The following is a 13823-nucleotide window of genomic DNA, read 5'->3' as shown; positions in this document are numbered from 1 at the left end:
TGCGCAGGCAGCTCTGGCCCCAGTGACACAGCCTCCTCTTGGATCTGATCCTGGATCCAGACCAATGCCGGTCGAACCTTTGCGACCTTCCCCGGCTCCGCGTCCAATGTCAAGGCCCTCCACATTGCCTTTGACTGTGCCTCACCCATCGTCATTCCAGACTACACAGAGCTGGTTTGGCATCTACTGACGCAGAGACATCCCCGAATGAGCTGTACGAGCCCATGCCGTTCAGCCTGCCCTATTCTGAAGGTTTAGGCAGGGATGATGAAGATTGGGAGGGGCAGCAGGATCCCTTAGAAATTCTGCAATGGTATCAAGACCTGGACGGGTATGAGGACCTTGGTGATGCCAGCATCCTGGACACCTCCCCAGATTCTGGAATGCTGTCTCCCCCTAACCTGGCTACGGAGGAGAGAACTAAATTCACAATGGTGGTGCCTAGGGCTGCTAAGATCTTGGACCTGAAGCTTCCTACAGTGGCAGTCAAGACTAAAGTCCTGACAGAGGTCCTGCAGCCTGGTGTCTCCTTTTTGAAACCCTTGCTGCCTTTCAACGAGACCTTGACAGATTTTCTACTGGGCACCTGGTCCATGCCCAGCACAGGGTCTCCTGTGAATAGAACCATTGCCCACTGCCACCAACCTGCACAGAGCGACTCAGCTTTCCTCTCTACCCACCCCTAAAAGCTTAATGTACCAAGTGACTAGTTCCCACGGCGCGTTTCCTTCCACACCTCTGGTCAGGGAATCAAAAAATGCTGGATAGCTTCGGTAAGGAGATCTTCTCTTCCAACAGCCTAGCATTGCAGTCGGTTAACACTGCATGCTTCTTGTGCCTTCACTCCCATTTTCTATGGGATACATTTGTGCAAATACAGCCCAGAGTCTCGGACTAGGATCGGGCTCTCCTTTCCCAAGCTATTTCAGATGGGGGAGATGCAGCAAAGTTTGCCATATGATGGGGCTTAGACACTACAGGCTCACTAGGCAGAGCGATGTCCTTGACGGTGGCCGTTAGGCACCACCCCTGGCTGATGACGTCAGGCTTTTTGGGGGATGTCCAGGCTAATCTTATGGACATGCCCTCTGATGCATCCAGTCTCTTCAGAGACCAGGCAGATGCAGCGCTTGAGCACTTAAAGGACTAGCGGGCTACGGCCAAGTCCCTGGACCTCTCCACCTCATCCTGGTCTGTTTGCCCCTTCTCTGACTATGGAAGGGGCTTCCAACCGTGCCAACCTTATTCCAGCCTGAGGACCCCACAAGTCCAACAACCTCTGTGGGGCAGTGGGCGCGGTTCATCTCAGCCCCATGGGTATGGTGGCCAGAAGTCGGGTGAAGTCACAACCCCCTTCTCTGCCACAAAACCTTCCTAGTCCGATCCTTCCGGATCATGGAAACCCAGTTGGTGGCAGGATAGGCCATCACATACACTACTGGCGAAATATCACCTTGGACAGTTGGGTGCTGCAAATAGTCCGAAGGGGCTACTCCCTCCCCTTCAAGACTACTAATCCCTCCATGCCTCCAACTTATGATCGGCTGACGGCATATCTTACCCTGTGAGGAAGTCCAGACTCTCTTGGCCAAGGGACCTATAGAGAGGGTTCCCAGCCAGAAATAGGCTGTGGTTTCTATTCCCCCTATTTTCTGGTTCCAAAGAAGGACCAAGACCTTTGTCCTATCCTAGACTTTTGGGCCCTCAACTACATCCTCAAAATGGAGAAATTCAAGGTGCTCATTCTTGCTCACGTCCTCTCTGCCCTATACCGGATAGACTGGATGGTAGTACTGGACTTGCAAGACGCCTATTTCCACATTCCCGTTCTGCCAGCCCATCGTCGCTATCCGCAGTTTACTGTGGGCCATGAGCACTTTCAGTTTACCATGCTCCACTTTGGCCTCACCAGAGCTCCTCGGATGTTCACCAAGGTGATGGCGGTGGCCACAGCCCAACTGCAGAGATCCGGGGTCCCAGTCTTCCCCATCTCGGCGACAGGCGGGCTCGTCCCAAGCAGTCATCTCCCACCTCCAGACTACGGCGAACCTCCTGCATTTGCTGGGGGTTTACTATCAGACATGCCAAAGTCAAACCTGACTCCCTCTCAGATGTTCCCTTTCATTGGAGCAATTGTGGACACTGTGCAGTTTCGTGCTAATCCCCCTGAGTGTCGAGTCCATGATATTCAGGCTATAATACTGATGATTCAGCCTCTATTCTGGGTTTCAGTGAAAATTACTCCGAGGCTGTTGGACCGCATGGCCTTCTGCATCTTGCTAGTGGACCATGTCAGATGGCACAGGCCGGCTCTGCAGTGGGACCCGAAGTTCCAGTGGGCACAGCATTGGGGAAATCTCACTGACCTAGTCCAGACATCGAAGGGAACGGCGACTTGCAGTGGTGGCTGACAAACTGCGATTGGGCCAGAGGCATACCCCTCTCTCTTCCCCACCCATATCTCACAGTAGTGACTGGTGCCTCCCTTATAGGATGGGGCGGCCATCTGGGAGAGCTGAAGATCTGCGGAATCCAAGCTCCATATCAACCTGTTGGAGCTTAGTGCGATCCAGTTGGCACTGAAAGCCTTTTTACCATCTCTCAAAGGAAGGCTAGTTCAGGTGTTCCCCGACAACACTACCACCATGTGGCACTGCAACAAACAGGGCGAAGTGGTGTCATGGACCCCTTTTCGTAAAGCTCTGCGTCTCTGGGTTTGGCAGGAACAACAGGGCATTTTCTTGTTGGGTCAACATATGCCGGTTCTCTGAACGCCAGAGCGGACAAACTCAGCCGTTGCTGCCTTGCAGACCATGAGACGTCTCCATCTGGAGGTGGTGCAAGGTCTCTTTCAACATTGGGGAGAGCCTTGGTTAGATCTATTCGACGCCGAAGAGAATGCACAATGTCAGCAGTTTTGTGCGCTGGAGTTTCCAAGGCAGCTCTCGCTATTTGCCGCTTTTCATCACAAGTGGTGCACAGGCCTCCTATATGCCTTTCCACCCATACCACTCTTGCCCAGAGTGCTCAAGAAAATCAGGAGCGACCAGGCCCAAGTCAACTTCATGGCTCTGGACTGGGCACGGAGAGTCTGTTATCTCAATCTTCTCCGAATGAGCATTGATCCTCCGGTCAGGCTGCCTCTTCGGGAGAATCTTCTGTCGCAGCAGCAGGGGAGGGTCTTCCACTCAAACCTGTCCACTGTCAGCCTCCTTAAGTGGAGATTGAGTGGCGACAGTTGACAGCTTTTGACCTTCCTGCCGAAGTCTGTGAGGTTATTCTAGCAGCCAGGCATTCCTCCACGAAGTCGGTATACGCCTGCCGATGGCAAAAAGTTTGTAAATACTGTACAGAATGGTCTGTAGACCCGTTGTCTGCTTCACTGTCAGATGTTCTCTGAAGGGATACCTTTCGGCCCTGTCTGCTTTTCTTTGGCTGCCGGATCAGCCGTCTCTTTTCAAATCACCTCTTGTACAAAGATTTTTGAAGGGACTTATCCTTATGTTTCCCCCTTCGCCTTTTATTATGCCCCAGTGGGACCTTAATTTGGTCCTTACCATTTTGATGTGTGCACCATTTAAACCTCTGCACAATTGCCTCCTCTGGCTACTCACCTTCAAAACAGCCTTTTTAGTAATTATAACTTCTGCCAGGAAGGTGAGCAAACTACAGACACTGTCATCTCAGCCTCCTACCTGACTGTCTTTCTGGCCAGAGTAGTGCTACGCACTAGGGCATCTTTTCTGCCTAAGATAGTAACACCGTTCCATCTGGCTCAATCTGTTACTCTGCCCACTTTCTATGCACCTCCGCATTCTTCCAAGGAAGAAGAGCATCTCTGTCGTTTGCACCCAAAAAGAGAGTTATTGTTCTACCTTGATCGTACTAAAGAGTTCCGGGTATACAACCAACTCTTTGTAGGGTATATTGGAGCAAAGAAGGGACGGGCAGTTCAGAAGAAGACCCTTTCACGCTTGGTCATCCTTTGCATAAAGATGCTATGCGCTGGTAAAGAAACAACCTCCTGAAGGCCTAGGGCCCATTCTACCAGGGCAAAAGCAGCCACCATGGCTCTTCACGGTGGTGAACCAGTGTCTGACATCTGCCAAGTAGCCACGTAGGCATCTCTGCACACATTTGCCAAACACTACTGCCTGGATTCTATTGTCCGCAGGGAGGGCCTCTTTGGCGGCTGTATCTCACAGGACTTCTTGGTCTAAAAACCTTTCCACAGTCCCTATTCCAGGGATTTTATTGCTTGGGTATCTTTTCAAAGGTAAAGGTTCTGCGGCTAGATGTCTCTATCAGATTGACAAGTTACTTACCTTCCATAGCACCTTATCTGGTAGAGACATGATTTAGCAGGAGATTCGTTACAGACCCACCCATCCTCCCCACACTGCGGATTGGTTTAGTGTCAGGGCTGTTTCCCCTTCGGGGCCCTGGTTTATTCGGCACACCATGGTCAGTCCCTTCATGGCTCCACACTTCTGGCAAGGAAAGTTGTAAAAAGTACTGACGTGAGCATGCCGAGGTGGCGCCTATTTAGATGACGCGGATGTCACAACGGCGACAATCTCAATGCGTACAACGTCGCTCGGAGTCGACCGACGCCACCTATCAGCGCGCAGGGGTATTGCTATCAAAAATCTTGCAGATCCAGCCTATCGCCTTGAAGTTCAAAGGTAAGGAATCTGCGGCTAGATCATGTCTCTACCAGATAAGTTGTTACCGAAGGTAAGTAACTTCTCTGGCTGTGCAGCAGAATGAAGAATTCATTTGAGTTTGGATAGTGCAAGATATTGCTACTGTAGCCCAACCTAAGCAAAAAGGCATGACCGGTTTCGGTGCTATTTATTCCCCAGCACCTCTCCACTCCCAGCTGAAGACGTCTCTGGGTTTTTAGATTTTGAGTTTAGTCCACTGACCTCAGACTTTGAGAAACACCCCTTTCAACAAATAAACTGGTGTAATCTTTTAGTGAACTTTTTCTAGTTGCAGGTTTTATGATTTCCAATTGACCAGTGATATTGCAAGACTCTTGAGTCACTGAATCTCTTCAACCTTCTGACGTCTTTACTCCAGTGAAAGCAAGTTGTGTGTTAAAGCTGAAAATCTGCCCTAGTGACAACATAAACAGCACGTCTTCATGCTTAGTTAGCATTGTCAAGTTTAAGCATTTGTGTGGTTTTAATATTTATTTACACAATTGTATCACTGCTCACTTTTTTCCCCAGAACATATGTACATTAGTGTTGTCCCTTAAATTGCAAGTTTATATATGCTGTCTTAAACAAATAACGTTTAATGCCTGTTTTCATTTTATCATTCACTTTTCCAGGAATTACTCGATTTGATCTCTTGGGAGATTTTGGGAGATTCAATTGGCTGGGAAATTTTTACATAGTTTTGTCATATAATTTGCTCTTTGCTATCATGACAACACTGTGTCTTGTTCGTACGTTTACCTCAGCTGTGCGAGAAGAGCTTTTCAAGGCACTAGGTAAGCTTTGTGAGTTTGTCTCACTAATTTCGTACTGTAAATGTTCTAAAATGTTTTCAAAGTGTCTTTGCCTGGTATTTTAGGACCCAAAGGTGTATATTTACCAAGATTGTTTGCTGTGTTTGTGTCACAAATGTGACGCTAATTGACACAAAATCTTTTTTTTCTAATTTGAATTCACTTGAAAGTAGCGCAAATCAATACCTAGTGCTACTTTGCATTACGTGGCATCCGAGAGGCATTCCATGGGTGGTGTTATAGGCGTTCCTGTGCAACCACCCATGGTTTTTGAAGCACAACCATATGTATTAAAAACAAAAAAACGGGTTTTGCATCAAATAATAACACCCTTTAGAAATAGGCGCTATCAAGGAGAAATGCATTTATTTCTCTTTTCCGACTTTGTACGTGTGCTGCACTGTACAGCATACACAAAGTAGGAAACATTTTAAATTTCAAGAAGTCAATTCAAAGAAATCTTCTTTTTGGGAGAGCGAGCTAGAGGAGCCGCAAAAGCGGAAGGTAGAAGGAGCGACCCTTGACCTTCCAGGTAGGTCGCCCCCCCCCCCCCCCCGCTGCAGCTCCACCTGCGCCTGTGCCCGCATCCCTGGTCTCTTGCTGCCCATCCCAGGGCGCTATCTTTCCTCGCCCCCCCCCCCCCCGTGCCCACTTCCCGCCGCTGCTGCCCCTGCGGCCCGCGCCCATTCGCTTGCCCCTGCCTCCCGCTTCCCAGCTGCTCCTCCCTCCCAGCTCCCCTTTAAATGGCGGCAGCTGTGCGGCCGCGCAGCGGGTGCGCCGCTGGCGTGCCTAAGGCAAGCCGTCTGCGCCCGTCCGCGCCTGGACCGCGACCAGTGCCAGAACCCCTGGACCCCGCGAACACCACGACACCAGACTCCACTACGACCCCAGCAGCCTCCACGCACTCAACACCGGCCGAAACCACACCTGGTTCCAGGCAGCCCCGAAACAGACCCACGGACCCTTCTCCTGCTGCACCTGCCGCTTCACCTGCGACAGAACCACCAAACCTCCAAGGACTGGACCCAACCACCTCCGCTGCATACTCCTCAACACCCGCTCCGCACGCAAACACGCAGTCGAGCTCTGGGAAATGCTCGATACCTCCACCCCGGACGTGGCCTTTCTGACCGAGACCTGGTGGAACGACTCCTCGATGCCGGACATCGCCATAGCCATCCCGGACGGCTACAAGATCACCCGCAGGGATCGCGCCAACGAAATTGGAGGAGGAATAGCCATCGTCCACAAGTCAACCCTCAAGGTCGCTACCCACGCAGACGACACCCTCAACACCGCCGACCACCTGCACTTCCGACCCCAACACCACCCTCAGAGGAACACTCCTCTACAGACCCACCGGACCCCGGGCTCAGTTCAGCGACTCCATCGCCGACCTCGCCAGCACCCACGCGCTCGCCTCCACGGACTTCATCCTCCTCGGGGACCTGAACTTCCACCTCGAGAACTACAACAACGCCAACTCCGCCACCCTGATCGCCAACCTCGGCCTCAAACAACTCGACCACACCACCGAACTCCACTGGACCGGCCACCGCTGCATCCATTTCACCTTCAAGAAACCAACCACGCACCACCGCACGCAACAGCTGCCTCGCCGCTGCTGGAGCAAAGTCACCGAAGACCGGTTGATCACCACCCTCGCCCAGAACCCACCCAACTACCCCCACCAACCCAGACGCTGCAGCCCGCAACCTCAGACAGTGGATCAACGACTGCGCCAACACCCTCGCCCCACTCAAGAAACCCTCCAACAGCCACGCCAGCAAGAGAGCCACCTGGTTCACCGACGAGCTCCAGACCTCCAAATGCGCATGCCGGAAACGGGAGAAAAAATGGCTCCACGAGCGCACACCTGACAACCACGCAGCCCACAAGGACGCCACCCGCAGACACCACCACCTAATCAGTTTAGCCAAGAGATCCTCCTTTAAAGACTCCTTAGACAACAACGCACACGACAGCAAAGAACTCTTCAGCATCGTAAAGGAACTCTCCAACCCCAGTGCCAACGCCAACGACATCCCGCCCTCACAAGAACTGTGTGACTCATTAGCCATCTTCTTCCACCGCAAGATCGCTGACATCGACAACAGCTTCAACACCACAACCGCCCCAACTACGCTAGACTCCACCTCCCCTGTGAACACCACCAGTGCCATCCACCTGACCTCCTGGTCCAACGTCAACAACGACGAGACACGCAAGGTCATGAACTCCATCCACTCAGGATCTCCGTCAGACCCGTTCCCACACCACGTATTCAACAAAGCAGATGCAGCTATAACACCTCAACTACGGAAGGTCATCAACATCTCCTTCGAAACCGCAACATTCCCGGAAAGCTGGAAGCACACCGAAATCAACGCCCTCCTCAAGAAGCCCAAGGCGGACCCCAAGCACCTCAAGAACTTCCAGCCCATCTCCCTGCTCCCTTTCCCGGCAAAGGTCATTGAGAAAATCGTCAACAGGCAATTGACCCGCCACCTGGAAGACAGCAACATCTTGGACCCATCCCAGTCAGTATTCAGATGAAACCACAGCACCGAGACAGCCCTCATCACCGTCACAGACTACATCAGGTGCCAACTAGACAACGGCAAAACATCAACCCTCATCCTCCTGGACCTGTCGGCCGCCTTCGACACGGTCTGCCATTGCACTCTAAAGACACGCCTCCGAGAAGCCGGAATCCAGGAGAAGGCCCTTGACTGGACCACGTCCTGCCTTTCCAGCAGAACGCAGAGCGGCCGCCTCCCACCCTTCAGATCAGACGCCACCGACATCATCTGCGGCATCCCCCCGGGCTCATCCCTCAGCCCGACGCTGTTCAATATCTACATGGACCCCTCGCACAAGTGGCCCGCCATCAGGACCTCAACATCATCTTCTACGCTGACGACTTTCATTAAGGGGCATGTCCATGAGTGTTGACTGGACATGCCCTGACAATTCAGACGTCCTCAACCAGGTGTAGCGCCTGAGGGTTACAGACGTGGCAATCGTTCTGCCTAGTAATTCGGAGGTATCCAGTCCACATCGTATTGTGAATTTGGCTGCATCTCTCCCATCCGCCACTGCCTGAAAAGAATTGCCCAGGCCTCCTCCAGGCACTGAGGCAGCACCTGTGCGACCGTATCCCTGATGGTATGGGAGTATCGGCCCAAGAGACATACAGTATTCATGGACCACAGCACCAAGCTTGAGGAAGAGAACATATGCTTCCGAGGGTGATCCAGCTTCTTGGATTCCCTATCTGCAGGAGCAGATGGAAATGCGCCCTTTGAAGAGGAGGGTTGGACCACCAAGCTTTCGGGGCAAGGGTGTGGGGTGAGGAAAACGGGGTCGCCCAGGCTGGGCAGTGGCGGGCAAATCGACCGTTCCACAGGAGCCCCTGTGCTGGGCCTGGACCAGCTGGCAAGAAGGACGTCAGTGAGAGCTTCATTGAAGGGCAGGAGGGGTTCCGTAGAAAAAGCAGCAGGTTGAAGCACCTATGTCAGGAGGTTAGTCCAGGCTGCCACGGAAGGGAGCTCGAGGCCCAAGACCTTGGCTGCCCTTCGCACCACCCCAGCATAAGATGCTCCCTCCTCCATAGCCACGTTGGGGAGAAAAAGCATGCCAAGGTCTGGGGAACTGTCCAGACCACTGGCGTCACCCAGTTCCTCTCTCCAGTCCGGTTCTTCCATGTGGTCTGCTAAAGGGTTCAGCGAACCTCCCAGTCCTCAACACCACCTTCTGGGTGATAGGGAAAACCAGGGATAAACAGGGGGGAAAAAAGTACACTCCAGCATCTGATCCAACGTCGGTCCGGCTCCGGGTCCATCTTGGGTGTAAGGATGGGGATGGTGTCGACCGGGGGCACGGTCGGGCCGTCGTTTTCTGCTCCTGGATTGATGCCATGGAAGTTTCAGTAAGATCGACTGGCTTCAACCCGCTTCCAGCCCTGGATTCGCAGGGCCCCTCCGGCACCAGAGGCACCGGTGGAGTCAGGCTGCCCCTAAATGAGGTGGGAGGGCCTTGTGATACTTACCGAGTTAGCAGGGGATGCCCCGGATCCCAGAAATGGGGGCAAGCACATAGTCGTCCCTGAAGGAGGCACCGGAGACAGAGCCTTAGAGTGACGAAGGTCCAGGGTTGCGTCAGCCGCCCAACAGGGAGAAAGCAAAGAGCGCCGGTGGTTCTTCACCTTCTTCTTGTGCTCTGACTTACCCGAAGACTTCAAGGACTTGGAGTGTGAAGAGCTGTGGGGGCTCCTTCCCCTTGAACGAGACCGGGACCGGCAGTCGGAGTACGACTTCGGGTGGTGGCCGTGCTCCAGACACCAAAGACACACGATGTGCGGGCCCGTCACAGACATCAATCTGTGACAGGCCTCACAAGGCTTGAAGCCGGTTCACCGATGGGAGATCCCTCACACACCTGGAGTCAAAGACTCAAAAAAGAAGTTGACAAATTTCAAAAAGGTTTAGTCAAAAAGTGACTAAATCTGTGCCAAATTCACAATACGATGTGGACTGGATACCTCCGAATTACTAGGCAGAACGATTGCCACGTCTGTAACCCTCAGGCGCTACACCTGGTTGAAGACGTCTGAATTTTCAGGGCATGTCCAGTCAACACTCATGGACATGCCCCTTAATGGAAGTCGCCTTTTTAGCGATAAAGCACACGTTGCTGGAGCTTTTTCAACTTTTACGGGCTACGGCCTGATCTTTGGGCCTCACTCGGTCTTCCCGTCCCCCTTACTCTGCATTTTGCCCCTTTTGTGGCTACGAAAGGGGCACCTAACCATGCCTGGCCCAGTCTAGCCGCCAGTTCACGCAACTGCCCAGCCTCTGATTGGCTGCGGACGTGGGACCCAGCGGCCACGCGAGAACCTGCGGGCGGGCCAGTCCACCATGTCCCCCTCTGCCGCAGGCTCCAAACCCCTCCTAGTCTGACATTTCAGGCCCATCAACAGCCAGTGTGCAGCAGGATTCACCATCACCTCCCCCACTGTCACTCCATCACGTCAGACACGTCAGTCACATAGTCCAAGTGGCTACTCCCTCTCCTGTGAGACTACCCCTCCCTCCATGCCACCATCATTCGACCGCGTGTCGGAGAATCATTTGGTGCTGCTCCTCCACAAAGTCTCTGCTCTTTTGGCAGAAGGAGCAATAGCTGATGCCAGAAGTAGGTCGTGGTTGCTACTCCCGCTACTTTCTGGTGCCCAAGGAGGACAAAGGCCTGCGACCTATCTTAGACCCCAGGCTCTCAACTACTTTCTCTGGAAGGAGAAGTTCAAAATGCTCACGTTGCCTCAGGTCCTGTCTGCCCTCCATCCTGGAGACTGGATGGTAGCGATGGACTTGCAGAATGCATATTTTTATATTCCTGTTCTGCCAGCCCGCAGGTACTACCTGCAGTTCACGGTAGACCACGAGCATTCTCAGCTCACTGTGCTCCCCTTTGGCCTTACCAGTGCCCTTCGGGTGTTCACAGCTCATCTGGCAAAATAAGGATTCCAGTCTTTCCCTATCGCGACGACTAGCTGTTGAAGGCGTCCTCGTGCTTGGCTGTCATCTCCCACCTCCAGACTTTGGCGGACCTCCTGCACTCGCTGGGGTTCTCTATAAACATGCCAAAGTCACACCTGACTCCCCCTTAGATGCTCCCTTTCATCAGAGCTCTTCTGAATACAGTGCAGTTTCGGGCATATCCTCCCGAGCACTTCTACCCAGAGTGCTGAATAAGATCAAGCACGACTGGGCCCAAGTTATTCTCGTGGCCCCGAACTGGGCACGAAGAGTATGGTACCCTGAGCTTCTGAGCATGGACATCGATCCTCCGGTCAGACTGCCTCCTCGGGAAGATCTTATGTCGCAGCAGCAGGCACTCGAACCTGTCCAGCCTCCACCTCCTTGCTTGAAGATTGAGCGGTGACAGTTGACAGCTTTTGACCTTCCGCCTAAAGTCTGTAACGTTCTTTTGGCAGCCAGGCGTCCCTCCACTACTACTGAATACGCCATTAGATGGAACAAGTTTGTGGCATGGTGCACAGCAATGGCTGTGGATCCCTTTTCTGCCCCTCTTTCGGAGGTTCTCCTTTATATACTTTCTTTAGCCCAGCAGGGCTCAGCTCTGGGCACTGGTAAAGGTTATTTTGCAGCTATTTCTGCTTTCCTTCAGCTGCCAGATCAGCCTTCCTTATTCAAGTTCCCTATTGTACAAAGATTTTTTTAAGGATGTTTTTTCATCTCTTTCCCCCATTTCCTTTCATAATGCCCCAGTGGGACTTGAACCTTGTCTTAACTTACCTTATGTGTGCTCCCTTTGAGCCTCTTCACAACTGTCCAATCAGGCTCCCAACTCAGTCTTCCTTGTTGCCATCACCCCTGCTCGCAGGCTGAGTGAGATACAAGTCCTCTCTTCCAAGCTCCCTTTCACCTCTATGCACCTGGACGAAGTGGTGCTTAGGGCGAGGCCCTTGTTTCTTCCTAAAGTGGTTACACCTTTTCACATAGGACAAACAATCACTTTGCCTACCTTCTTCCCACCTCCACACCCTTCCAAAGAGGACGAGAGACTTCACTGTCTGGACCCTAAGCATGCGCTGTCCTTTTACCTTCACCGCTCAAGTGATTTCTGGGTGGGTGATTAACTCCTCATTGGCTTTGTTGGTGCCAAGAAAGGTCGAGCCATTCAGAAGCATGCCATCTCGCGATGGATTGTCCTTTGTATCAAAATTTGTTAGGCTTTAGCAAAAAGGAACCTCCAGTGGGGCTGCGTGCTCACTCAACTAGAGCAACAGCAGCAACTACTGCTTCGGTATGTGGAGTCTCACTTCTTAATATCTGTAAGTCAGCCACGTGAGCAGCCTTGCACACGTTCACCAGACATTACTGCCTGAACTGCCAAGTCCGGGGTTGGTATTGCTGGGATATCTATTCTAAGGTAAGGAATCTATAACTAACAGTCTCTTTCAGATGAACAGGTTATTTACCTTTTGTAACTATGTATCTGTAAGAGACATTTGTTAGTCATAGATTCCTTACTGCCCCTCCCACCCTCCCCACTCTGTGAACTGACTTCTAGGGATAGGGTCTCCCTTGCAGGGCTCTAGTTGTGTCGCACCAGTGGTCAGTGTCTTGCATGACTCTGTGCTCCTGGCGTGGAAAGTTGTCTGAACTGACCTCAGTGTGCAGGGGTGGTGTCTTAAGTAGACACCGCAACGTCATCCCAGTGGTCACAACGCCGACGATAGACGTGGAGTCGACCAACGCCACCTACCAATGTGCTCGGGGTGCTGCTAAAAAAAATTCTCCACATACAGTCTGACGCCTAGGGGTAATTGTAAGGTAAGGAATCTATATCTAACATGTCTCTTACAGATACATTGTTACCGTAGGTAAGTAACTTGTTCTTGTATACTGATTCAGTTGAAATGTCCTGCTTTACCAGAGTGAAGTGTATCTTCTCGTCTGAGAAAGAATCCCCGTTGGGTAATATCACACAGTCATCATAGAATTTATCAAAACCATTTATACCACACCAAAGATAATGAAAATGAACAGAGAGGAAATGTAAAAAATGAAATATTCATATCATATCATTAATCTTTATTCGGATAAACATTATCCATCAAAGTACAAACATTGCTTATAATCACATACATAGTCCATCATCATTTAAAATATTAAAATAAAACTCATCATTAAAACTAATCAGTTAAAATATTACTAAATTATCCACAGCTTAGATATCAACAACAATGTTAAAGTGACAGCGTGCAAAGTGCAAATGTTTCACGGGAGAACAGCCAAGGATGTGCAAATCATTAAGTCTCAAAAAGGTTGCAGTTAGCAGCATTATATAAAAGTGCAAATGTGCATAGTGCAAAGTATAAATACAAACAATACAAGATCCAAGAAATACATATGGTACAACCTAATCCTGCAATCATCAATTCATAGAAGAACGTGAGCGGATGGCCTTTTCAGAAATGTGCACACTCGATATGTTATGTCCTCATCTTTAAGTTGGAGAATAATTTTATATGAGACCATAAAGTCTGTTAATCCCTTTGCCCTGAAAAACGATATCAATAACTGCATACTATACTTTTGATAAAAAGAGCAAAAGAACAGGAAATATACCATAGACTGTTTCCCTAAGTTACCACATGGACAAACCAAATTCTCTATGTTGGGTTGATAGCCTATAGGGAAGCAAAACAGATATTTTATTGAGCCCGATCTAAGGCGAAAGAGGTGGCTTCGCTCCCAGCGTGTGATATCTT

General features: G+C 51.1%; 1 protein-coding gene across 2 annotated transcripts in view; it reads left to right on the top strand.

The window, feature by feature from the left end:
• The window catches only part of LMBR1 (limb development membrane protein 1), an 824544-nt gene that overhangs the window by 777764 nt on the left and 32957 nt on the right, over positions 1 to 13823 (top strand). For both annotated transcript variants that reach the window (XM_078663261.1, XM_078663260.1), the window contains one exon: positions 5342 to 5503. In XM_078663261.1, coding sequence (XP_078519387.1) covers positions 5342 to 5503 — 162 coding nt within the window. The remainder of the gene's footprint in view (positions 1 to 5341; positions 5504 to 13823) is intronic.

The sequence above is a fragment of the Lissotriton helveticus genome, chromosome 10, assembly GCF_964261635.1.
Source record: "Lissotriton helveticus chromosome 10, aLisHel1.1, whole genome shotgun sequence".
Taxonomy (NCBI): Eukaryota; Metazoa; Chordata; class Amphibia; order Caudata; family Salamandridae; genus Lissotriton; species Lissotriton helveticus.
Note: the sequence above shows the minus strand (reverse complement) of the source record. Positions and strands in the feature narration are given on the sequence as shown.